The sequence below is a fragment of the Mus musculus genome, chromosome 2 (genome assembly GCF_000001635.26).
Source record: "Mus musculus strain C57BL/6J chromosome 2, GRCm38.p6 C57BL/6J".
In the NCBI taxonomy this organism is placed as follows: Eukaryota; Metazoa; Chordata; class Mammalia; order Rodentia; family Muridae; genus Mus; species Mus musculus.
Window position 1 is genome coordinate 160,703,994 of NC_000068.7, and position 27,225 is coordinate 160,731,218.

Consider the following 27,225-nt stretch of genomic DNA (forward strand, 5'->3'; position numbering starts at 1 on the left):
AGTGATTCTGAAAGTGTGCATTAAATTTTACACTTTCACCATCAAATGCATGTTTTATGGACTTATCCCCTACCACAAAATAAACCAAAACAAAATCCATGACAGTGTTGAAACTAAAAGGGAAAAAAATTGCTTTATACCCTTTTGTGAGTCTGTGTTTTGCATTCAATCCTTCTTTACTACCCAGCATTTACCTCTCCTCTTTCTAAGGCTCACATTTAAAAATACCTAGGAAGGGCTCAGTTGGTACAGGGCTTTCCTAATGTGTGTGGAACCATGATTTTGCTTCTCAGCACTGCATAAAACCATGTGTAGTGATGGTACATGCTTAGAGTGTCAGCCCTTGGGAAGCGGGGGATCAGAAATTCACTGTCATTCTCAGTTACATAGAGAGTTTGAAGACATCTGGGGTACATGAGACCAGATACTTAAACTAAGCTACACTGAAAATAAATGACATTTATAAGTCTATACCCTTTGTAATGAAGATTAAGTGTTGAAGCACTAGTTCACTGGTAGACACAGTTCTGTAATACTACAAAAGACAAAAGTTGAGAATCTTATTTGTGTAAAGTCAGTTATTCTTGATAGATCTTTTGGCAGTTTATTTTATATATCTGTAATAATATATGTACGTTTAAAATACACTAGACATTTTCCTATATTTTAGTTTGTTTCTGAGTGATTTTAAACTTTACCTTGATCTTTCTTCTGCAAGAGATAAAAATATGTAATTCTTAGCATGTAGGAGTTTGAATCCATTTTGTATACTTCCTTGGTCTATTTTAGAAAATCAAAGAAGAAAATGAAAAGTTATTGAAAGAATACGGCTTTTGTGTAATGGATAATCATAGAGAGCGGATTGCCAACTTCAAGATAGAGCCTCCGGGGCTTTTCCGAGGCCGAGGGAACCACCCCAAGATGGGTATGCTGAAGAGAAGGATCATGCCTGAGGACATCATCATCAACTGTAGCAAGTGAGCACAAAACTCTTTAGGGGGAGAAGTGGGTGCAGGGCTATTTCCTCAAGGCTGGTTATTGGGACTATTCCTAGTGTTATGAGAGCGGTGCAGCGCTTGCATGGGCAGGTCTCCCAAGTTTGTTCAGGATTGAGGGCAGGATGAGAGGGGACATGGTTTGTCACTTTTCATTTCATTTTCTTTCTGAATGGTTATGTTCATAGAGACGCAAAGGTTCCTTCTCCCCCTCCTGGACATAAATGGAAGGAAGTCCGACATGATAACAAGGTTACTTGGCTGGTCTCCTGGACAGAGAATATCCAAGGTTCTATCAAATATATCATGCTGAATCCCAGTTCACGAATCAAGGTAAGCATAAATCTAGGCCACATCCATTGGTGGAGCTAATATAGTAATCTCATTCTCTTTTGGTTGTATTGTAATGTGCTTTCTAGACTCATTTTAACAAATGATACTCATTTCAACAAATTAAAAACCTACCCTCTCCCTGGCTTCATGGTTAGTTAGCATTACCTAGTAAACTCTTATTAAAGATGTTTTACATTTGTGTCCTATAGTAATCTTAGCTGTGGACATTCTCTGAAATCCCATTATGTTCTGAGTGAATGCATGTGGTAATAATGGTTGTGCAGGTGCTACTGTCTGGTGGTCAGGATGTGATGAAGTGGCTAGTAGGCTTATGTGAGAAATGTAGATACTATTTTTCTCTAAATATAGAGACAACTATAGGACCTAGAGCTTTATATACTTTATGTTTTCTGATAAAACATACTTTGTCTCATCTGAGTAGGTTCCTTTAGGTTGTGATTGAAATATTGCTAGCCCACCATGTATACATACTCAATTGTTTTCAATTGTTAGATTTACTGAGAGGGACTGTCTCTGATCTTGTTAGCCAGGTAGCTATAAACTCTGTGTTCTTTAGCATTTTATAAGCTCCTTCCATCAGACTTTATGGATATATGAACTACAAATAAAAGAGACATTGGGTTCACAAAAAAACAGCCAAGAAAATTGGCTCTGTGTAGCCTATAGAACTGTTTTCCATTGAAGAGTCTAAAGCTAAAGAAACCCTTGTTCCTAAGGATTTAGCTTCTGTTAAGATCCAAGAGTCACAGATGAAAATGCTATGTAAATTTACATGCTTTCTAGCTTATATCCTGTGTTCTGACATGTGTCTCTACCTTCTTAATGAAAAATACCATCTGGATACTTTCTTCAAATAAATTGGAAAATAGTATCTGTTTCAGAATAAGAAAATAATCAGAAGGGAGAACTGAGACTCCTTTATTCCTTTCTTCCATGAGATAGTTTACAGAACTACAGAAGTGGGTAAAGAAACCATGTTTTTTTTTTTTTTTCTTTATGGGTGGGCAAATTGTGTAAGGATCCAGTTGTGTTAGAAGAAAGGTAGTCGTTCTTGTACATAAGAGTAGTTATTCTTAACATCAGAATGGACTTTTTAAAGGAAATTAGATTAAAATGAGCTCTTTAAAGAGGTCTTCTAAATAGACCCAGGTGCTTATGGACAAAAGAGGAAGGTAAGTTGGTCTACAGGGATGTGACAAGTACCACACAGTGTCAAGTAGGGCTGGGGAGGAAGCTCAATGGATAAGAATCCTTTTTGTAAAAAAGACCTGAGTTCACCTCTCCAGCACCCACATAAAGCTACACATAGCCATGCAGACTTCAGTGTTGGGAACTGTCAGAAGCTAGGAGCTCCTGGCTGATTGTGGTCTTCAGTTTCTTAATCAGGTGGAGGGGCTAACGAGATAACTCAGTGGCTAAGTGTACTGGCTATTTTTCGTGATTGCCGGTGTTTGATATTCCTAGCGCCCATACATACAACAGTATGAGGTAGAGAATCTCCTCATGCTTACAGAGTTGTATGCCTACATGCATACATACATACATACATGCATACATGCATACATACATACCACACCCTGTAATGTGCATGTACCACATATACCACAACTACCAAGTAGTAGTGGTTCTATATATAATATTATTAATATACTAAATGTCACATTAATGGTACATTCTATATATATATATTCACCACAGTCAGTATATTGTCAGTCTGTGATGAGTATTATTTTAGTGTTAAAAAGCTTTTCATGTAAGTTGACATTTAATAACTATTACAGGCATATATTCACAAATAAATTTAGTCTGTGGGAATTAAAAAAAAAGTCCTACATCTGATAGCTGGCAACTCTTCTCAGTCTTCTTAGAATGTAATTTAGATCTCCAATCTCATGCTTTCCCATGACATCCTGGTGTCAAATTGTGGCCAGTCTTAAATAACATGCCCAAGAAGACGGTCTTCTGTTCCGGGAAGAGAACCCTTTAAGGACTTTGAATGAAGGCTCTCTTAAACATGGGTTACCAATTTCAGCAAGATTAGCAAGTTATTACACCAATAAATATAAACTACGAGAAATGCTGCATACCATTTAAGAGCATACCTCAGTGCTCAATCTTAGCTCAGTTTCAGGAAAGGCTTTTCCACAAAGATAATATTTAAGGTTGTATTTGTGAGATGAATAGGAATCTCATTTGCCACTGGAAAGAAAAACAAAGGGAATTAGCATTTCAAAGAGGGAATGAGAACTTTTCAAGTTTCTGCCATGAGAAAGAGCTCACGTGTTTGGAGAACAGAGTGCTTTGAGCAGTAAGAGAAATGAAGAAGGCCCCGCAGAAGCAGACAGGCCAGGACTTCAGTTCCAACTTTTTAAATGAGTCTAAAAGGAAGCTACCGACCTAGACAGACGTAAAGAAGAAAATAGGACTGGAGTGGTGACATAATTGATAGTTTTGACTACTACTTGGTGTATGTAGCCTGTATGTATTGAACACAAACAGGAAGTTAGGAGGCCTCTAGATAGCTCTTCTTCAGGCAAGAAACTGTAGTGATCAAGGCAGGTGATAGCAGTGAGAGTGGAGGAAAAGGAGTAGATTTCAAGTATGTGGCTGTTGTGTCCTCCTATAGGCAAAATCACAGGAAACTGTAGTTCTCACAAGAGTGAGATAGATACCTGCTAGGCAAGCCAGAGCAGCACCCCAAGGACAGAGGTGCTTAGTCTAGGCAGTAATAACCAGATAACTGCATAGTAAGGATTTTTCTAGGTTTCTTCAAGATGGTTTTGACCGTAAACTTGAAAATCACCCCATGATAGAATGCTTGACTTGATACAACTGGGATGAGATTCCAAGAGTAGTCATCACAGGTCTGGAAAGGTGGAACTGCTGGCAACCAGGGGTGAGGAGGCAGTGCCTGTGGCTTCTTGCAGTTGCTCTCAGTCTTGTCATAGGCTCCTTCATCTAGCAGAATAGCAGTGGCTTCAGAGGGAAGAATATGATAGCACCATGAATAGTGTACTGCTACCAGAGAATTATTCCATTCTTAAATAAAGACATAGGTTCAAGCTTTAGGATTTTTTGGTGGGAGGGGGCATGGGGTTGTTGTTGCTGTTGTTGTTTTATAGGCTTCTTTATTTTTATGTGTGAGTATTTTGCCTGCATAATGCATGCATACTGTTTTATGTCCCTTGTGTTTGCAGAGTCCAATAAAAGGTATCAGATCCCCAGAACCAGAGGTAGTTAGGGACAGTGGCAAGCTCTTCATGGGTGCTAGGAACCAAATGTACTTCCTTTTTAAGGGCAGAGAGTGCACTTAGTCTCTGAACAATTTTTCTAGGTCTGAGTTTTCTTTTAATGAAATAATTCAAATATGTAAGAATGTCTTGTCTGCCATTGTCAGATCTTAGCACTTTGTCCAATATACTCAAATCAGTTAATTAAAAAAACTACTCTTGAAGGGGGGTTGGTGAGATGGCCCAGAGGTTAAGAGCACTGACTGCTCTTCCAGAGTTCCTGAGTTCAAATCCCACCAATCACATGGTGGCTCACAACCACCTGTAATGAGATCTGAAGACAGCTACAGTGTACTTACATATAATAAATAAATAAATAAATCTTAAAAAAAAAATACTCTAGTGGCATAGCCTTTATTTAACCTAATACTTGGAAGGCAGAAGAGTCGCTTTGAGCTGGGCATGGTGGCACACGCCTTTAATCCCAGCACTTGGGAGGCAGAGGCAGGCAGATTTCTGAGTTCGAGGCCAGCCTCGTCTACAAAGTGAGTTCCAGGACAGCCAGAGCTATACAGAGAAACCTGTCTCAGAAAGAAAGAAAGAAAGAAAGAAAGAAAGAAAGAAAGAAAGAAAGAAAGAAAGAAAGAAAGAAAGAGAGAGTGTGTGTGTCGCTTTGAGTCTAAGGCTATCCTGGTTTTTGTAGCAAGTTCCAAGCTAGCCAGGGCTACTAGGGAGGCCTTGTTTTTTTTTTTTTCCCTAGATTCTGAGAGATTTCACATGTTCCATCAAGTGTTACCATGCAAATATACACATGGAGGATTTATGGGTGGCACTAACTGTTCATAAAACCAAAAACTTGAAGTAGTAGGGGGGCATGGGGGACTTGAGGAGAAATGGATGATAGATATCATTTTATTATATAAATGTATGAACATTTCAAAAGTAAAGATAAAATATGTGGCAATTCAAATTATTTTTTAAAAGCTGGGCATGGTAACACTTGCTGGTAACTCCAGCACTGGGGAGATGGGAAGGGATCCCTGGGCCTGGCTTGTCCAACAGTCTGACCTAAGTGGTGAGTTCTGGGCCAGTGAGAGACCCTATTTCAGGTACAAGCCTCTGAGCAACCAGCTTGAGTTTGTCTTACTCACAAACTCAAAGTATATTAGCAAATGGCATCTTCCTCAGTACAGGTCCTGTGAAGAGTTAAAAGCAAATGACTCACTTCCTGTTCTGCCTATATTATTGAGTGGATAAGTATCTACATTTAAAAGAAGTATGGTGGCCACTGGTTTATAACTATCACTAACTAGTTTTTTCTCCATTATGGAGAAGTTGCCAACTAGGGAAAGAGGAAAAGGAGTCAGAGACTCCTACAATATCTACCTTTGTTTTACCAAACTGATTTTCTACTCCATACTAGTAATGTGCTGATGTAGTAATAGAATTTGAGGGAGCACATTTCTGCCAGTGTCAGGAAGGTACTTTTTATGATGGCTTTGATGTGACTCCCTGGAAGACCTAGGTGGGTATTTTTTAGAAGCAGTCCTAAAGGGTTTTGAGTCTATTATCATTTTATAGGTTCTGATCAGCAGCGCTGTAAGCCACCAGGATAAGCGTATTTGGGAACTAGCCCTTGCCTGCTAGCCCTTCACAGGATGTCTCCTCTTCTTGATCCTCATCCTAGTGTTCTAGAGAAAACTTTGATTTGTTCCAGGAGGCCAATCATGTCAAGGAAACACTCTTTAGTGGTTTCTTCTATAAATTACTTACTTGACTTTCTCAAACTTTGTCTGCCTGACCACAACCAATGCTTATGTGTTTTGTAGTGGTGAAAAGAGTCCACTCCTGGCTAGATAGTGTATTTTAGTGAGTCTCTCAGGTGTCTTGGTGGTGGTTTATGTAAGAAATTGTGGTAGAGGTACACCTTGCTTTGTAGCTTTGTACCAGGAGGATAGCTTGTATTGTACATTTTCTAATTTATTCTCTTAATGTCAAGTTGGACTTAGAGAAATCAGAGAGAAATTTTCAGCTTCCTGAAAGTTATTGAACCCCTTGTTTAAAAGCCAAACAAGCCCATACAAATAGTACACACTCAGTTGTGAGGAAATGTTGACGACTCCCTAGCACATCCAAAAAAGCATTACTTTCTGAGCATTTGTTAAGATCTGGAAGTAAGCCTTTTTATTCCATGCACCCCCATGCTTTCATGTGGTCCTATGGGTTAGGTCCTTTTGTCTTAGGTGGAAAACAATATACAAAAAGAAATCACTACCATCTCCTCTTTGTTGTAGGATCTTTAAATCTCATGTCTGTGTAGGGGCATGTGCGTTTGAGTCCTGCAGTGTGGGAGGCATTAGATTCCTCTGGAGCTGGAGTCACAGGTCACCTCTGATATGCGTATTGAGCACAAGTCTTCTGGAAGAGAGCAGCATGGGCTCTCAATTGATAAGCCATCTCTAACCCCAGATTCTTAGGGGATTTTCACCTTGTAAAATTCTGCCTTGTGGAATTTTCCTGATCTTTCTCACTTGACATTATTGATCCTTGCTTTCAAGTCCTTTTCTACTCAGGGTGGTAACAGAAATCTTTTGTTGTTTAATATCAGTCTTTATTTTTTTTATAATATTTTTTATTTAGTATTTATATATTTTACATAATGTACAACTCCACACTTCCCAACTACTACCAGATTCCCTACACACATCATTCTCTCAACTGTGACTCAGTTGAAATAGTGGTGTCCATATATGCATACATAGGGGCTGTCCAATGGGGTGTGGGAAAGCTACCAGGTATCACACCTCAAAAGAGACCACTACAAATACACACTAGCAGCTATCAAATGTCAATAGCTCCTCAGCTAGGAGTTGGGGTTTATGTATCCCTCCCCATTTCATGATGGAATGTTGATACTGTGCAAGCAACCAGAGCAGTTCCTGAGTGCAGTGTGGCCCTACCATGTTTAGAAGACACCTTGGCCCCAGTCAAGTTTGTACCTCTTTAAGTCTTTCCATCACCTTTTCCGATGCTTCCTGAATTTTGAGGTCAGAGTGTGTGATGTAGGGGTTCAATTCATGCCTGAATATTTCACAGACATTCTGTTCTCTGTAATTTGACCAGTCGCAGCCCTGGTATTAACCAAATCCATTGCACAACTCTTCTGATGAGGACCAAGTCTGGGGGTGTACAGATATGTGTTTAGAAAGCAGCCTGGTGCCATGTCCATTTAGCAAAGTCTCATCAGTGCTTTTCTTAACCCATCAGACCTGTGAGTTCCCCAGCTATAGGTTCTCAGATAGGTTTATATTACCAAGCACGTGTGACATTTTCATGGGCTTTAGGATCAGATCTCAAACTTTATGCCAAAAGCTCTTTTGTTATGTTTTTAAAGAAGCCAGGTAGTCGTGGTTGGTGTACACCTTTAATCCTAACATTTGGAGGCAGAGGCCAGCAGATCTCTGAGTTCAAGGAAGCTAAATCTATGGAGCTAGCTCTAGGACAGTTAGGGCTATATAGAGAAACCCTGTCTTGAAAAACCAAAGAAAGAAGGAAGGTGTTCCCAGAAACATTTTTTTTCTCAGTCAAATCAGAGACCATTTTAAATGCAGAAGTGAGAAAATGGTGAATAATTACGCCTATTCATGGAAGCTTTTGTCTTCCTTGGTAATTACATGTTGTTGTCTTGGGTTCTGTTTCTTTGATAGGTCCCTGAAACCGCTATGGCTGTCTTGAATTTAATGGAATTCAGTGCTAGCAGAGAACTGGAGCATGCATTCCACAGCAAGGCTGTGGTGCTTCTGAAGCAATGGAGATGCTTACATCCTTTATGTTGACAGAAGTCAGTTTGGGGGCATGCTTGGTGGATCTCACAAGAGTGGGAACCATTTTTTAGATAGGAAAGCTTTCTTAGCAATTATACAGGACGGAGTCAGTAGAATAGCAAGTATTCTTGTCATGTTACATGCCCCAGACTTTCTCTTCAGTTCTATGCTTTTCCAGCTTTGGTTAAAATCAGGTTCCTGTTTTGGGGTTCAGAGCTCTAAATATTCAATGTGTTGCTCCACTGCAGGGTGAGAAAGACTGGCAGAAGTATGAGACTGCGCGGCGTCTGAAGAAGTGTGTGGACAAGATCCGAAATCAGTATCGGGAAGACTGGAAGTCCAAAGAGATGAAAGTTCGTCAGAGAGCTGTAGCACTGTACTTCATTGATAAGGTGGGGACATGTTCCTTTATCCACATTGGACAGTTCTGTTTACAGGTATAGGGAATGTCTACAGTATAGGGATCAGGAATGTATATCTGCTGTGTGACTTATAATCCAAATTTACTTAAGTAGGAAGAGTAGATGTGGATACAAAGAAAGAGGCATGTACAGTATGTTGGCTATTGAGCAGTCTCTATAACAAGAGGATCTGCATAAACTGAACATTATTAGTTAGTTTGTTTGTTTGCTTGTTTTTGGTTTTTCGAGACAAGGTTTCTCTGTGTAGCCCTGGCTGTCCTGGAACTCACTTTGTAGACGAGGCTGGGCTCAAACTCAGAAATCTTCCTGCCTCTGCCTCCCAAGTGCTGGGATTAAAGGCGTGTGCCACCACTGCCCGGCTGTTTGTTTTTTTAATAACTGTGATGCTCAAGATTTTTGACCATAATCTGCAAAAGTACTTACTTTATGTCAAAATCCAACATAACAGTTTTATTTATGTGAAATTAAATCGAAAGTTGCACAAACCACTGGTTAACTAGTAGCATTGAATTCTGGTGGTTATTTCTCATTTCATTCTTTTAGAAAATGACAATTATAACCTATACAATTCTTAAAAAAGTGTGATTTATGATAATTGCAGTTTGAAAGATAGTTTTTTTAGTGCTCAGATTTTTTTCTTCATTTTACACTTAAATTTTAGCCCAAATTCTGAATTCACACAAAATTGATAAGTTTTTAATCTGACTGTTCTCATGAAAATATGGTCTCATTTGTTGCCTTGTTTTAATTTTTTTCTTCTTCTATCTCTACTCTAAGGATGGAGTAGAGAAACTTGGGTCTCTGGGTATTCTGTGACTGACCTACCTACCTACCTACCTACCTACCTACCTTCCTTCCCTCCTTCCCTTCTTACCTCCCTCTCTCCCTCCCTCCCTCCTCCTCCTCCTCCTCCTCCTTCTCTCCCTTTCTCTCTCTGTCTCTCTCTCTCTCTCTCTCTCTCTCTTACTCTTTTATTTGTTACTATATTTAAGTACACTGTAGCTGTCTTCAGACCTGAAGAGGATGTCAGATCTTATTACAGATGGTTGCAAGTTACCATGTGGTTGCTGGGCTCTTAACAGCTGAGCCATCTCTCTAGCCCTGTGACTTTCTTATGAGTTGAGTTTCTAAGTTATGTAGACTGATGTTCATTCCATCTACAAAATTGGGGGCTTCTGGTTTAGAGTGTCATTGAGATTATATGTGGTCTATGTTTCTTCACTCATCTCTTTCTGAACAACTCTGTTCCCTTTCTTGCACAGCTTGCTCTGAGAGCAGGCAATGAGAAGGAAGAAGGAGAGACGGCAGACACTGTGGGCTGCTGTTCACTTAGAGTGGAACACATCAATTTACACCCAGAATTGGATGGTCAGGAGTATGTGGTGGAATTTGACTTTCCTGGGAAGGACTCAATCAGATACTATAACAAAGTCCCAGTTGAGAAACGAGTAAGTTCATGTGGCCTGTGCTTCTTTCTCTAGCTTGCTCTTTTTACATGTTTGTTTATTCAGCAAATATTTTTTGAGGGCTTTTGCATGTTCTGCATTTTGATGAGCTCTAGTAAAATTGATCTCAAAGAAAGAAAAGAGATAATATTTGGTATATGGTGTGCCTCATTTCATGCCTGCCCTGCAACCTCTGCTACATTGCTGGGAACCTGTGGCCATCTCTGGAAGCAGTTTATAACAGAGTCTGCAGAGAGTTAGCCTTTATAGCAAACTCAATGTTAAGATTGAACACAGCCGCTTTAGTGATTTAAGCATCACAGCATCTGCTGATCACTTGTTATCTTGTGGTTTTTCTTAGCCCCAGTCCAAGCCCCAACTGAATAAAATGGTAATCTTTCAGTTCTCAGTCTCTGAGCTCATCTCTGTAGACCCATGAGATAGACATAGGTACCTACTACTTTCGCCCATTCGATAACAGTGGGTGCCAGTTCAATCGAGTAACTAGGGTAAGCATAGGTTGGCTATAAGGGAGTGTTTTTGTTCTTAGGAAGTAGATGCCAGGATGTTTGATGCTAACAAACATCCTATTTGAGTTACAATATATACCACAAATGGCTGAGAACTGATACTTAGGTATTTATGTAAATTTACACATGCAGAACAAGAATTTGGGTATAATATATATAGGTTGTCTTTCTACCTTTTCTCTTTTTTGAAAGTTATTGTGAGTTTGAAATTATTTCTAAAAAATTTTAAAATAATAATTGGACTTGTTTTAGGTTTTTAAAAACTTACAACTGTTTATGGAGAACAAGCAGCCTGAGGACGATCTTTTTGATCGACTTAATGTGAGTAAACACAGGACACTAGGCTAAAGTCCAAGGCAATCTCAAGCTCCTGGGGTCAAGAGTTGTCAAAGGGTATTTGGACTGTCCATTCAGTCTAGATTGTCCAGTGACATTCTACATATCCCTCCTCCCTTGGGGCACTCAGTCATCTGTAACCAGCAGCAGACCCTCCCTCCTCCCACCCTGTGGGTGGTGCTGTGGATTCCTACCAAAGCTGCAAGGCAGAGGGAGCTGAGCTTTCCATGGATCTTCCCTCTTCCTTTCATCCTTTCATGCTTTCATGAGACGCCCAGCTGCCTTTGCTACAGACCTAAGGCTTTCACTTGCTTTCTTTACTGGGAGAGATATTTATAAGAAAGAAAAAATTTGTTGTCTTGAACTTAAGATTAAAGTACTTTATAGAAAGGCACTATGCAATCCTTCCTGTATTCTGGAATTATTTTCCCTCTTTGCTAACTTCCTCTGTGAAGGACAGGACAGTAACTGGCAGGATGGTGGCAGCACTGGCACAAGGACTCCTAGTATTCACTGTAAGGGAAAGGGTGATTTGGTGTTTACCTCAGTTCCAATATCCTCTTTGTTGTCGTGTTTAATGCAGACTGGTATTCTAAATAAACATCTTCAGGATCTCATGGAGGGCTTGACTGCCAAGGTGTTCCGTACCTACAATGCCTCCATCACACTACAGCAGCAGCTTAAAGAGCTCACAGCCCGTAAGTAATACTCTGTATGGTTGTCCTTGGGATGGTGCCAGTTTCCTTCTCTTCATTCTTTCCCGCCAACCTCTTGAAGAGGCTTTGCTGTCTAAGCAAAACCAAGGCCTTTCTTCCCACTGCTGCTGCAAACTCTAGATTAATCTCATAGAATACTAACAAGAGCTTTGCATCTGGTCTAAAAATTTTTATGTTTTATCTGTGTTACTTACAAGCTCAGAGGGTATAGGCAGTGGTGTTAAATTGGGGAGAATAGAGTTGTCATGGTTACCAGAAAAATGTAGTAGTAAATCTTTTTCTTTTTTTCTTTTTGGTCTTCATAATAGTATGTAATAATTACCTCTGGGACCTTAGAACTTCTTTTCCTCTCCATTTAAAACAAACTCTCACACTGTAGCTAAAGGCTGGGCACATTCATCATGTGATCCAAGCTAGTGAACCTTCTGCTTCAGCCTACCCACAGCTGAGGCTGTAGGCAACCCTTCTGCTCCTGCCACTTGAATTTCCACTGCCTTCTATAAATGTATCAAATGCTCTTAGACGAGCCAGAGATGGTATGCTGGAGATCAGTAATTAGGATTGGTTTAAACAGTGGCTAAAAAGCCTGGATGTGTTGGTGGCAGCCCAGCACTTGGAAGCAGAGGCAAACAAATCTCTTGAGTTTGAAGCTAGCCTGGTCTATAGAGCAAGTTCAAGGACCCTGTCTTAAAAGAACACCCCATCCCCACTCCTACCCCTCCACAAAAAAGAAAGAAAGTCAGATCCCTAGAACTAGAGTAATAGATGAAACCAAACCCAGGTTCTCTGCATGAGCAGCAAGTATTTTTTAACCACTGAGCCTTCTCTGCAGCCCCTGCAGTATAGCTTAGGATCCCTTCATCTCATTCTCCTGTAGTCATTTCTTCTAGCACAGCTGCAGCATTTGCTACATCTGCCTAGTAAGTGGGAGACAGGGAATAAGAAAAGCAGTATAAAGGTCTGGGGGCTTTGGGTTTTTGTTTTTTGTTTTGGTTTGTTTGTTTGTTTAAAGATTTACTTGTTTTATGTGAGTACACTGTCACTGTCTTCAGACATACCAGAAGAGGATATTGGATTCCATTACAGATGACTATGAACCACTGTGTGGTTGCTGGGAATTGCACTCACAACCATCTGGAAAGCAGTCAGTGCTCTTAACAGCTGAGCCATCTCTCCAGGCCCAACTCTTGAAGTTTTTAAGAAACAAAACCAAAAATATAGATTTCCCTGTAATGTAGACAAGCTGGGCAGTAGTTATAGCTATTCAGGAACTTAGCAGTTTAGAGACCACCTGGACTTCATAATGAGACCTGGACACAAAATCCAGTAAGGGTAAAGAAAAATATAAAAGAGAGGCTCAGAATTCCTCCTGTGACAGAAACTCATTCAGGTTTATGTAGAAATTTACTGCCTTTGACTCAAATGTTGACCTTGAAACTTGGTTATGATAAACTGAAGGTTTGTAAAAACATCTAGAATGCATTTCATGTGTATATTCTTGGTATACAAACTGACCCAGTTACTATTATATTTCTTTGTAGCTGATGAGAATGTACCAGCGAAGATTCTATCTTATAACCGTGCCAATCGAGCTGTTGCAATTCTTTGTAACCACCAGAGGGCGCCACCAAAGACCTTTGAGAAGTCAATGATGAACTTGCAGTCTAAGGTATGGTGGGTCCAAAGGTAGGGTAGCAAAGGGAGTCCATGTCTGATGTCTTCTGACAAGCAGAGGCTTCTGGAATCTGACATAGTATGGCCTGGGATAACAGCAGGCTAATCTGGGTCGGTTTAGAAAGATTTTTTTTCAACAAATGGAAATAATTTGATAGTATCATTGTTTTTTTTTCCTAAAATATTTGTGCTGGAGACACAAGTTCTCTATGAGCCACTTTCTGTTTTGAAGTGCTAACTTTGACATACCACTGAATTGCTAGTTGTTGTCCTTGTTATACTTAGGGAAAATGGAAATCTTCGTGGTAGAATGCTTGCCTTGTGTGCAGCATGCTCTGGGCTCCATCCCTAGCATGACAAAAATAAAGTCTCGGTGATCTGGCTAAGAAACATGACAGAAAGATACACCTCAGTGGCAGAACCCACCTTTGCTTGTCTACCATATGTGAAGCCCTGGGCTTGATCCCCAAAGCAGAAGCAGGGGAAGGGAGAGGAATCCTGTTACATTGTTTGAAGTTTAAAAGATGGTGAAGCAATGGCATTTAATTCGCTCCTAATCCTAGAACAACTATTTACATCGGTTGAGGTGTGTCAGATATGACTGTGTCAGGTTGTGCCCTATTGGGAGAGACTGATACGAGAACAAGTTGTTGTTTCTCTCTCGGCACTGGCTGCTTAACTATGCATTTAAATCCACAGTGAACATGTTAAAACAGACACACAGGGTTACAATGGAAAACATTTAATACACACAGTCTGTGGCTTAGGAATAAGTATCCTCATTTAAGATCTTGAGGTGATCCTAACAATTATAAAGTTTAAGACAATGATAATAAAAGTGACATTTCCAGAGTTCTGCAACACTGCAATGCATAACAGGAAAGTATTCACCATCTGTTGGCAATAGTCACAAGACAAGTTATTTCTTTGGATTCTTGCTCACAGTTAAAGAGGAAATAATGTCAACTAGAGAGTAGCCAAAGTACAGATGCATTTTTTTTTTAATCCAAATTTATAGAATTCTATACTTGGACAATTTACTTTTAGAAACTGCTTTGCAATGAAACTTAACACATATTTTCAGGCTTAGAATATTCCCCTATTGAGATTTCTGCAAGATGAGAACACAGGCATAATGTATATTAATCTAAAGCTACAACCTAGAGATTCTGATACCCCTGGCCTGAAAGGATCTCCAGATCCACAGGGAGTGAATCTCAAATCTGCACCTAAGGTCAGCAAAGGACGACGGTCAGCAAGCTAAGAACCCCACAGACTGCCTTTTGAGCATGAGCCTTTGCTTTGCCCTGTTAGATGGAGATCCTCTGATGCTGCTTACTTTCCTCATGTGTTGTCATTCCAAGCCCAGAATAAATAAAGTATGAGTACCAGGTGCTATTTACACAGTTCAGGAGACCCTTCCTGGAGAATGAGGAGGTCATTTGTTGCTCTCATTTGAAACCACTGTTTGAGCAGCTCGGGCTGTCTGCCAAAGAAGCCCTCCAAGTGTAGGAACCTTCTCCAGTGTGCCCACAAAGTAAACACACGCCCAGTTGCCTAGTCAGTCAATGGAGTCTTTGAGAGAATTTGACATAGCTTGCCAGTTTAGCATTCACAGAAATGGTTACGACTGTGATTTGCTGTGTTTCTAGTCTAAGAAGCCTCTGCCTAGTTGTGGCTCCAATGCTTTTGTGTGCAAAGTCAGTTCTAGTACAACATAGATAGTGGAAGGAAGCCACTAACAGTAAACATTTAATGATTCTCTCACAATGGTGAATTGTTTCTAATCTTGGGCTGCATTTTATGTGGGTCCCCTACCCCCACCCCCGGAAGGGTAGAGGGTGGCAATGGGTGTGGTGTTTTTCTAACAAATTTTAGGCTCAGTCAACAACAACCCAATGTGTGTAAGTCAACATGTATTCACTCTGGGATATTCTCTTGACCTCATAGGTCAGCAGGGTGATTATGGGGATAGGATTCTTTAGAATCCAGCAGCACAAACTCACCAGCATTAGCTACAATATCATCATATTGCTGTTTCTAAGCAACACCCAAAGCAGAATTTAGGTTTTGTGGGTTCAACAAGCAGGAAAGAATGATGGAATTATTCTGTCTCTTCCTTGTAGATATGGATTCCATAAGATTTCCTCTGTGGAGGGAAAACTTCAATTGATGCTTATTGAATGATGACTAATTTTCTTCTCACTTTAGACTCCTTTACTTTCTAAAATAGTAAGCCAAGTTGAAGCAATTCCTCATTGATGTCTACTTGCCAGTTTATAATTTCCTGTGATATCCTCTTTAGTATATCCTTTCCCAAAGCTGGCAATTCTTTCCCAGATTTGGCAGGCTTGCTTAGTAGATGTGTGTATCTCCTCTGGTAGTCTCAGAAGGAATGCTAAAGGCCCAGAGTGGTGGCCCACGCCTATAATCCCAGCATTTGAAAGTCAAGGACAGGAAGATCACTGATCACTGAGTTTAAGGCCAGCTTAGTCTACAGAGTGAGTTCTAGTCTCTTCCTTCCTTCCTTTTTTTTTTTTTTTTTTTTTTTTTTTTTTTGAAACAGGGTTTCTCTGTATAGCCCTGGCTGTCCTGGAACTCAACTCTGTATACCAGGCTGGCCTCAAACTCAGAAATCTGCCTGCCTCTGCCTCCCAAGTGCTGGGATTAAAGGTGTGCACCACCGGCTCCAGTCTCTTTCTAACGAACTAACTAACTCATAAACAAACAAAAGAATGCTAAAGTCTGGCATAGGATTAATTTGAAAATAGCTGTCATCTGGGTCCTCCTCTGTTTTCTAAAGCTAGTGTGTTTTCCTGAAAGAGTACAACCAGATTTCCAGGTTACTCTACAGAACCTTATATTGTTCACCGAAGAACGTAAATGAGCAGCAGACAGCAGCTGGATTGTTTTCTGCAGTCACTGTCCACCATTTTCATAAAGCCTTTTTGTACTAGGAAGCACTACAGCTCCCAGTTTTACGTTCTCAGATGAAGCTTCTTTCCCTCTCCAGGTCATTTTATTCCTAACTGCACTGCCGTTTTTCTCTGTCTATCTAGATTGATGCCAAGAAAGATCAGTTAGCAGATGCTCGAAGGGACCTGAAAAGTGCTAAGGCTGATGCCAAAGTCATGAAGGATGCAAAGACCAAGAAGTATGTACCTGACACTGTACCAAGGGTTGGATAAGGGAGAACAGTTGGCACCATCACTCAGAGGCCTGAGTGTTCCAGCTCACATGGTCTCATTATGTAGCCTTGGCTTCCTAGGATAAACCACCATTCTCAGCTGTTTTCAAATACTTCTTGAGGAAATTTTCCATGATTTTCTCCTTTAAGCAGTATATAGGATACTTGTTTGTTCTTGTCCAGAGGTCAGTCTTAATGTATGATTCTGCCATTCTTCCAGGGTAGTAGAGTCAAAAAAGAAGGCTGTACAGAGACTAGAAGAGCAGTTGATGAAGCTGGAAGTTCAAGCCACAGATCGAGAGGAGAACAAACAAATTGCCTTGGGGACCTCCAAACTCAATTATCTGGACCCTAGGATCACAGTGGCTTGGTAAGTCTTAGGCCTGTGTAGATTTCCTGCTTTTGGTTAAGGAAAGGCAGAAAGTCTCTTGGATATTGCCAGCTCCTTCATGCCGTGTCTAAGTTTACATTTCTTCCAGGAGAGCCTACAGCTCTGGTTGCTGAGGTACATGGAATATCCTAGGTGCCCCATGGGCACATTAGTATAGTAGCCCATGCCTGCTTTCGAGATCTCTGAGATAAAGAATGAGCTGATAAAATAAAGTCCTTTGAATATTTTTGTGCACCAGAAAGCTCTGGACCCCTGCTATGGGTTATCATTGAGCTAGACTAATCTCCTTTGTTGTCTCCATATTTATTCGTTTCTTTTTTCTTTCTTTCTTTCTTTCTTTTTTTTTTTTTACAGGTGCAAAAAGTGGGGGGTCCCAATTGAGAAGATTTACAACAAAACCCAGAGGGAGAAGTTTGCTTGGGCCATTGATATGACTGATGAGGACTACGAGTTTTGACCAGTCTCGGCAGGGGTTCTGTGAAAAGGAACAGTGTGGTTTGGGGAAGATGGATAAACTGAGCCTCACTTGCCCTCACACCCGAGGGAGAGGCCACAAGTCTTAACAAACCAACATCTTTGCAAAAAGATAGACCTGGAGATACTATAAGGGAGAGCTGAGCCAGTTGTCCTATGGACAACTTATTTAAAAATATTTCAGATATCAAAATTCTAGCTGTATGATTTGTTTTGAATTTTGTTTTTACTTTCAAGAGAGCAAGTGGATGGGAATTTGTCAGCATCCTGCCAGGCAAATTCAGTTTTGCTGCAATGTTTGGATTCTCTCAGCTACTGTATGTGAAGTCTGATTATATTGGTGCGTTTTTACAGTTAGGGTTTTGCAATAACTTCTATATTTTAATAGAAACAAATTCCTAAACTCCCTCCTCTCCCCTATTTCAGGAATTTAAAATTAAGTAGAACAAAACAAAAACCCAGCGCACCTATTACAGCTGTCATTCTATCGTCATGGGAATCAGTTTTCATTAAACTTGAAGCAGTTGTGACATTGGCAGTGTTTTGGTTCAGACACCTATTCACAGAAAAGCATGATGGGAAAATATTTCCTGACTTGAGTGTTCCTTTTTAAATGTGAATTTTTATTTCGTTTTAATTATTTTAAAATATTTAAGCCTTCTTCTTGATCTTAAAGATCGTGTAGCTTGGGGTTGGGGAGGGATGAAGGGCGAGTGAGTCTAAGGATAATGTAATAATCAGTGACTGAAACCATTTTCCCATCATCCTTTGTTCTGACCATTCTTTGTACCCTTTAAGAGATCCATCTTTTTCTTTGGAAACCCCAGTCTTTCATTTGAAAGATGTTATTGTATAAAAACTTCCACAGGTCAATAAATTTAGAGGAAAATGAGCATTTGGTCCAAGAAAAACAAAAACCAAAACAAAACAAAAAAGGAAAAATAATCAAGATTTTAGGGCTTTTATTTTTTCTTTTGTAATTGTGTAAAAAATGGAAAAAAAAACATAAAAAGGAAAATTTTAATGTGAAGACTTTTTTTTTGCTATAATCATTAGTTTTAGAGGCATTGTTAGTTAGTGTGTGTGCAGAGTCCATTCCCACATCTTTCCTCAAGTATCTTCTATTTTTATCATGAATTCCCTTTTAATCAACTGTAGGTTATTTAAAATAAACTCCTACAACTTAACGGAAACTTAGCGTCTGCCTGTTTGTGAATGAGGCCCCAGGCCAGAGTAAAGGCTCAGGGCTGAGATTTAGTGCAGTTCATGGTCTATTCATTCAGGTCAGCAAGGGTCGGTCCCTCCCAGTGGGAAGGTGGTATGGGCTTGTCCTGGGAGTACATCTGTCCTGATGTGGGATAAAGAGTATCAGTTTCCATCCCTAAAGACAGCCCCAGAAAGCAAGGGAATGTACAATAAACCTTTAGGAACTGCCTAATCCCAGTGTGGGCAGTGCCTACTGAGTGGGACAGCCTTGTTTATTTGAGAAACAATCGTAGAGAGCTTTCCATGTGTACTGAACAGAAACAGGATAGCTAGCTTATATGGAGAAGCCTCCAGACGGAATGAAGATTCTGAATTGATTGATTGAAGGACTTAACTGTTAACTGTAACAAGCCCAGAGCTCTGGATACCCCAAAGTAGCCATGATCCCTACCAAGTGTTCCTTCTGTTACCCTAAGTCTGAAATTCAAGGTGAGAAAGTGAACTCCAGACTAAAGGGAAGGTCCGAATGGGCCACCAATTGAAGGGCCCACACCTGAGCTTGCTGGCATCCGCAATCTATTCAGAACCGCCTTTCTTAGTGGTCTGCGTTATCACTGATGCTGGGACCACAGCAGCAAACTCTTGGTCCCTTGAAGCTTGAACTTCAATTGGCTATTGAAGGCAGCACTTACTCCTGAGAATAAAAACAGTATAACCATCACTGTTTGGAACCAAGAACATTATAGCCAGGTGTTTTTGAATTCTGTAGTGTTAGAGTTAGCCAGACAGAATGTTAAAACGGGAGGCCTTTGGTAACCAACCAATACTCTCTGGCTGGTAGCTGGTAAGAAATGAACCTTAGTTTTAGGACCTGGTAACAAAGACAACAGCAAATAGCAAAGTGCATTCCAGGCAGTGGTGGCGGGCCTCTTGAGGAAAGCCACAGAGCACACATGAATCTCAGCTGATCCTGACTGGGACTGAGAAGAGGCTGCCAAGATTGGGGGAGCTGATGAGTTTTAGAGGTATATAAGGCTTGCGCTTAGAGAATGGGAGTAAACCTGTCATCCTTGATGACCCAGCACATCTCAATTGTAGCCCATTATGCAAGAGCAGAAGCTAGGTGGGCAGTATCTGGGAAGCCCCTTTCTGTGGGCAAAGGGCAGTGCTTCTATGTGGCACCAAGCTACACATCATCCACACTCTTGCCATCTGTGCAGCAAGTGCACTGTCTCTTCCAAAAGCTGGGACCTAACAACTGACACATTTAAAAAGTGAAAAGAGACACTTCACACACACACACACACACACACACACACACACACACACACACCTCAGCCTTTCCAGCCACAACCTCTCTTCAGTTTCACAATCAAGTAAGTACCTGCGATGAGTCACCCACTGCACTGTCTTTTCCCACCCTCTGCATCCAGTGTCTACCACAACCCTCTCCCTGGGTTCTAACCCTGGTCACCAGTGACCACGCAACAAGGAGAGAGTGCAGTCTTCATTCACCATCTTGCCTAAGCTCTTTTTGGGTGGAATTGAATGCTGTTACTTTACATGCCATAAATGTAACATTTTAATAAATGATTTTTAGTAACTGCTGACAAGTTCATCCATCATCATGGGTCAGTTTTAGATCACTTTTCATCCCTCACACCCATTTGCAGCTATTCTGCACTCCCATATGCATCCTCCACTGGTCTCAGGTTTATTCTCTAAACATGTCTTATGGATGTTTTATTTGAAAGAGCTCATAGTATATGTCCACCCCTTGTAAAAGTGCCTCTCTGGCTCCTGTAATGTCGCCCAGTTTCACTCCTATTTCTGTCAGGCTGTTTGTGGCTGAGACATTTTTAATGTAGCTGCCATCGTCCTTCTCATTTCATGTAGCCAATGCAGTCACACTCCTGAGCTCTGCACGCACAGTCAGCCACACAGTTCTGCAGGATATCCACAGAAACCTCTGGAGGACAACTCAGGACTCGCTGTTCTAAGCCTGCTGGGTCTGGGTTTCCTGTGTGTGAAAAGCACCTCACTGAACCAGGCAGACTCAGCCCTTGGCCCTTCCTTCCAAGCTCATATCTAGTAATTTGTCGACTTTGAAATTCTTTCCTAAATACTTGTACCACATATAGGCATTTTCCCAATTTTTAAAATTTCTTACATTTTTTTAAACCTTTTTTTTTTCTAGAACTTTTATTTCAGCCCTTGCAGATCCCTCCTATAAGACATTTTCAATTTGTTCGGAACAAAAGAGCACTTCTTGGAGAACATACTGCCCTGAAATGACCTCAGTCAAGCTAGTTTTGGATGCTTATGAGTAGTCCCCTGATGACAAATCAGTAAACAGGGAGGGAGGGGAGATTTAACAGACTTTCCCCACAACCCTAAGGAAGCAGCCTTTTTGAAATTGCCATATAGATTTTTTAGGTTAAATAATTACGCTGTACTTACATATTTTAAAAAATCTTTCAGAGAAAATATTCCTGGAAAACAGTGCTCATCAGTGCAGAGGCTGGGGCTAGTGGTGTAGGCCAGAGGCAGGGCCCGTGACCCTGGGGTCTGCCCATAACACTATAAAACCACCACCACCAAAACCGTCAATGTAATCAGTTCCCAAAGTTGGGTGGAGGCTCACTATACTAACTGTCATGCCTGTACTTACATTGGAAAATCCTTATAGCCGGGCAGTGGTGGCGCACGCCTTTGATCCCAGCCCTTGGGAGGCAGAGGCAGGCAGACCTCTGAGTTCGAGGCCAGCCTGGATGTTTAAATTAAGGCAATTATGCTTAAATTAAAATTCCCAGTGACCGCAGATCTGCCCTATATACTGTCTGGGTAGAAGTTACAAGGAGTATATTTTTCAAACTCAAACTTCACACGTAAGATGGGTGCATCTTAGGGCTAGAGAGATGCTTAAGGGGTTAAGAACACTTGTTACTCTTGCAGAGGATTGGTGTTTGGAACCTAACAACTACATGGTGGCTCACAGCCAACCAAGTAACAATTCCAGGTGATCCAGTAATCTCTCCTGACCACTGTGCACCGGGCACACAACTGGTGTGCATGCGTATACACAGGCAAAGCACTCATACACAAAGTAATTTTTAAAAGGTAGGTACAGCTTACGTGTAAATTATTCTTCAATAAGTCTGGGCTTTCAGAAGCAGTGGGGACGATGTGCTTTGATAACATTGGATGGTTCTCTCATGGTGAAAAAGACAGACTCAAGGCTGGAGAGATGGCTCAGCAGATAAGAGTCCTGAATTCCCAGCAACCACATGGTGGCTCACAACCACCTGTAATAATATCTGATGCCCTCTTCTGGTGTGCCTCAAGACAGCAACAGTGTACTCATCTATAATAAATGAATAAGTCTTTAAAAAGAGAAAAAGACAGACTCAAAGATTCATGCAAAGTTTACTGATAGGACTGAATGTAGGGAATCAATATTTATAAATAGTTTTTAACAATCCTATTCAAAGTATACACGTGCCACTGAACACATACTTGGCATTTTAATCATTCATCTTTAAACCTTTGTACTTCCTTTGCAGAAACACTCCACAAAATACCTTGGGGTGACCTTATTGTGAAAGGAATAGTTACCTCATTTGGAGAGGCTGTTTGTCATGAATACACAGCACCTCTCACTTTGTTCTCTTCCCATAATCACTAAAGAATCTAGATAAGGTCCTTCTTGCTCCCTGTGCCTTTGTCAGACCAAGCATGGCCTGTTTCTGAACAGGCTTGCTGTGTTCCTGCCCTGCTGAGATTCTCTAGAAGGCACAGTAGGGATGTGTGCTGGAACAAAGGGGGCGAGAGTAAAAGCAAGTCCATGCTGGTCTCAGTTTCCCCTGTCTTCAGCACCACATGCTTGACCTCAGTGAAACAAGCACTGTACCGGCCGTTCCTGGCTGAAGAGAGCTAATGGGAACAGTCAGTAGTGAGGCAGCCAGGGCTGTGGACACAAGAGGTTGTTGGGAACTGTTGGCATAGATGTGAGTTATGGAGCTTTTGTTCTACAAGACAGGGTTTCTCTGTGTACCCTTGGCTATCCTGGAACTTGCTCTGCAGACCAGGCTGGCCTCAAACTCATAAAGATCTGCCTGCCTCTGCCTCCCAAGTGCTGGGATTAAAGGTGTGCCACCACCACCCAGCAGGTACGATTTTTAACTTGAGTAAAAACAAACAAAACCCCTAAAGTTCCTTTAAGGGACTGAGAATGCAACTGACTTAAGGAAAGGAGCCCGGAGGTTATGATGTCAGAAGGGATGGGGCCCTAGATAGGTTTGCAGGTCAGAGGACAAGGGCTTATACTGCAGGTTCACTGAGGTGTGCACTTAGGAAGTGCTTGCTGCATGTACAGTTAACAGCAGAGGAAATAAGGGACGGAACACAGCTTGATGAATGGATTAAGCAGACACTTCAAGTCTAAGTCTTTGTCTCCCTCTGTGAACGGAACATCACTATGCTCTGACATGATGACTTCTAGAGTCAATCATTATAACGAAGAAAAGTGTGTTAGCACTTGGTACTAGCCTGCTAAGAATGCCCTCTGTTATTTTAATCACATACATAGTCATGTGAGAATATTTTCTTATAATTTAATTCCAGGAAAATGTTATTCCCTTTCCACAGAACTAGTTAGCAAACATTGAGAGTCACTACTTTAGCTACTATAGAGCTCAGCCACAGCTGCCTCTTAATCGCAGCAGCTCCATTACCACTCAACCATACTGTGATTGCCCTTATAATCACATCTCCCATTTCAACCACACAGCATTTTTGTCCTTTTGTGTTTTAAGTGCCCTCTATTTTTCCTAAAGAGCTTGGTGCAGTGGTGCCCACTGGATGTCTCAATTCTTGGGAGGCTGGGGAGGCCTCAAGTTTAAGGCCAGCCTGGGTTCTACAAGCAAGACCATACCTGAAGAAAAATGCAGTGAACATAGCAGCGTACCTGCTTCCTGTTCAAGGAAAGACTTGTCATCACTTCTGGAAGAAGTGTAAATAGAAATCCATCTGCCAGTCCGTCAGCTCACAAAGAGCCAGGAGGCTGAGGATGAACGTTTTGCAGAACAATGAACATCCATTCCAGGATAGCACTGCACAACACAGTTCCCTGGAAGTTGTCTGAGGCTGTTCGCACTCCCATCTCCTTCCTGTTGCTTCCACAATGCTGACCTTAGGGCTGCTCCCTAAAAAGTATTCTACCCACTAACCTATCAGAGACAGCACCCTAAAACAAATTCCGACCTAGCCGGGAAGCACAGTAGCTCACATTTTTAATCCCAGCAAGGCTGAGTTGCTGAGTCAGGAGAATAGCTAAACTCAAGATGAGCCTGGCTTTGACAAACTTGTACAAAATAACTAAAAACAGAAAACAGAGAAAGTGAGGTAGTTCTGTGGGTAAAGGTACTTGCTGTTAAACCTGATGGCCCGAATTCTATCTCTAGGACCCACATGGTAACTGTAAATAAAGAAGCTCACTTAGGATACCCAAGATATAAGATACAATTTGCTAAACGCATGAAATTCAAGAAGAACGAAGACCAAAGTGTGGACACTTTGCCCCTTCTTAGAAATGGGAACAAAACACTCATGGAAGGAGTTACAGAGACAAAATTTGGAGCTGCGACGAAAGGATGGACCATCTAGTGATTGCCATATGCAGGGACCCATCCCATAATCAGCTTCCAAACGTTGACACCATTGCATACACTAGCAAGATTTTGCTGAAAGGACCCAGATATAGCTGTCTCTTGTGAGACTATGCCGGGGCCTAGCAAACACAGAAGTGGATGATCACAGTCAGCTATTGGATGGATCACACGGCCCCCAATGGAGGAGCTAGAGAAAGTACCCAAGGAGCTAAAGGGATCTGCAACCCTATAGGTGGAACAACAATATGAACTAACCAGTACCCCGGAGCTCTTGTCTCTAGCTGCATATGTATCAAAAGATGGCCTAGTCAGCCATCACTGCAAAGAGAGGCCCATTGGACTTGCAAACTTTATATGCCCCAGTACAGGGGAACCCCAGGGCCAAAAAGGGGGAGTGGGTGTGTAGGGGATTGGGGGGTGGGTATGGGGGACTTTTGGGATAGCATTGAAAATGTAAACGAGGAAAATACCTAATAAAAAATAAATTAAAAAAAAGAAGAAGCTCACAATATGCTTACCACTGTTCTAAGTAGTTATTAAACGCAATATGAGATCAGGCCCACAGGCCAGAGGGGCAGCTGGGCAGTCTTTCCTTGACTCCAGGAACAGGCTTGGTATAAGCTAAGGTTGAAGCATGAGTGTTGCCTGAAATAAGCCCCAATCTGGGCTAGTCGGGGTGACGTCACAGGCAAGTGCCTTGTGTGGGGGCTAGAGCACCTCCCAGACAGCACAAATGTATATACATTACCAGTGACACCTACACATCCTTATATATGCTGAGCTGGGGGAAGCCCATACTGGCTACACCCTGTGTGTGCCCTACTTTTCCCAAACTTCCTTGGGTAGAAGGAGACACCTAAGGCCTAGGAAGCTAGGAAGAGGAAATGAGGCCCTGTTTCCCAATTATAGGCCTGGCAAACAAATTGCTGTTGGAAGAAAATCATGGAGCCCCTGGGGGTGGGGGTGGGGTCTTGTTACAGACACAAAAGCAAAAAAGGTTTGGGCTGAACACAAGGAAGCTCCCAGAAAATAGAATTTTAAAGCATACTGTAGCCTCTAGGCTGCTGGAGTTGGCACAGAAAGCTCAACAACGATTACAACATTTTAAGAGGGTGTCTCCTGAGAGAACCGGCCAGACCAGGCAGGCAGGGAAAGGCCCTGTTCAGCTCCATCTGCCCTCTCTGTCTAATCATCCTGGCTGGCCATTCCCCTCCACTGAGTAAAAACCCCAGGGCCTTTGCACATGCTGTTATTCATACCTGGAAAGTACTTTCCTCCAGCCTTCCCTTCAAAATACATATGTCCATCTCTTTACACCATTTGGCCTCTCTTGAAGTCCTACAGACATAAGACACAGCTCCTCTTACTTAATGATTGGCCAGCTAGCCAATGGCCACCAGGATTACCTCTCACCCAGTGGGCTCTCTTGTGGAACACAGACACTCAGCTTCCCACTTATTACATAGCCTGACTTCAAGTCACGGGGCTCTGAAACCTTGATTAGAAGATAATTAGGATCATGAGTTGTGCAAGCCAACCTCAAGTCCAGTTTCCGCCTACATCAGAGGCCTGTCACTAGGTGGCAGTCAGTCTATCTCAACTCCCCAGTCCCTCAGGACAAAGTTCCTCAGTGGTATACAGAATTCGGACGTTCTTGAGACCACCCTCAAGGGAAATAGCGCATCTGTCACTATTTGCCTGGCAAAGCGAAGGTGGCCCAGGTGGGTGGGTTGTCCAAACCCATACATCACAAATTCTAGTCTCAGGAATCCCAGGGGAGCTTTCCTGCAAGGGGATGTTGTGTGGGACTTCTCACCTCTGAAATGCAGATGCTGTCCAGAGCTGCAGGGTAGCTGTCCAACTAACTGTCTGCTCATCATTGGCCAGACGGCAGGATCAAGGGATGCCCTCGGGTTTACCCGTGCTGTTCAGAGAACGGCTTTTGGAAGATTGATTTTAAGTTATTTAACAGTCACAGACAGGTGTCATGTCTGGAGAATAGAGGCAAAGTCCGCGGTGAGGGATGAAGCAGGAGAGATAGGGGAAGGCAAGACAGGACTGCTGGGCCACGAAGCTGTGCTGATTTGAAGCACAGTGGGAATTCACGTACGCAATTTCAAAGGCTTTAGTGGTAAATTCTGAAGCTCAGATGCAGGCAAGACCCAAGAGGATAGTGTACACAGAGAGAAGAGGGGTCCTCAGGATCGTGCGTAGAGTGGAGAGAGCCCCAAAGGCAGGAGGGAAGAGCCTCAGTGGATTACTTAGGGATGAGGGAGAGAAGAAAAAAGGTTCTTGCAAGGTGTGGGGTCTTCCAAATTCAGGAGTTCACTGCCATATAGAGAAGGTGTAGCGGGTGAAAGGGGCCATGTGATGAGGATGGCAAGCAAGGCTGTGGCGCAGATGACGAGATGCCTGGGTCGGGAGGTCAGGGGAGACCCAGGATTGGGGTCACCTGTGTCTGCGCAGAGGGGAAGCCACCCTGCAACTGGCCCAGCACTGAGTCCAGAGGAAAATGAGGCAGAGGACAAACCAGAGCTTCGGAGACTAAGTGCAGGTAGGGCGCGGGCGGAGCGTGAGGAGGGCAGCGGACCACGCGAGAGGCCTCGAAGGCCACCGGACCCGCGTCCGAGAGTCTGAGGGCCCTGCCCACACCTGCGTGGCCCCCTCCCCAGAGGCCACACTCCAAGGCCACCCTAGAACCCGTCTGTCTGCTCAAGCCCTTGCAAAAGACGTCTGCGCAGAGGGGGCGTGGCAGGCGTGCTGTCACTCACG

General features: G+C 42.1%; 1 protein-coding gene and 1 long non-coding RNA gene across 2 annotated transcripts in view; one reads left to right on the top strand and one right to left on the bottom strand.

Annotated features, from left to right (window-relative positions):
* Top1 (topoisomerase (DNA) I) overlaps positions 1-18,771 on the top strand; it is a 76,868-nt gene extending 58,097 nt beyond the window's left edge. Inside the window, exons 12-21 of the mRNA NM_009408.2 lie at positions 790-977; positions 1,184-1,328; positions 8,652-8,795; positions 10,088-10,273; positions 11,053-11,121; positions 11,720-11,834; positions 13,394-13,521; positions 16,586-16,680; positions 16,934-17,083; positions 17,459-18,771. Coding sequence (NP_033434.2) covers positions 790-977; positions 1,184-1,328; positions 8,652-8,795; positions 10,088-10,273; positions 11,053-11,121; positions 11,720-11,834; positions 13,394-13,521; positions 16,586-16,680; positions 16,934-17,083; positions 17,459-17,561 — 1,323 coding nt within the window. The 3' untranslated portion in view covers positions 17,562-18,771. The remainder of the gene's footprint in view (positions 1-789; positions 978-1,183; positions 1,329-8,651; positions 8,796-10,087; positions 10,274-11,052; positions 11,122-11,719; positions 11,835-13,393; positions 13,522-16,585; positions 16,681-16,933; positions 17,084-17,458) is intronic.
* Positions 18,223-26,754, bottom strand: Gm52567. The gene is made up of 2 exons (XR_003954082.1): positions 25,713-26,754; positions 18,223-19,478 (listed from the first exon to the last, which is right to left on the bottom strand). It is a non-coding gene; the product is annotated as a predicted gene, 52567 (long non-coding RNA).
* Between the last annotated feature and the right edge of the window lie 471 nt (positions 26,755-27,225).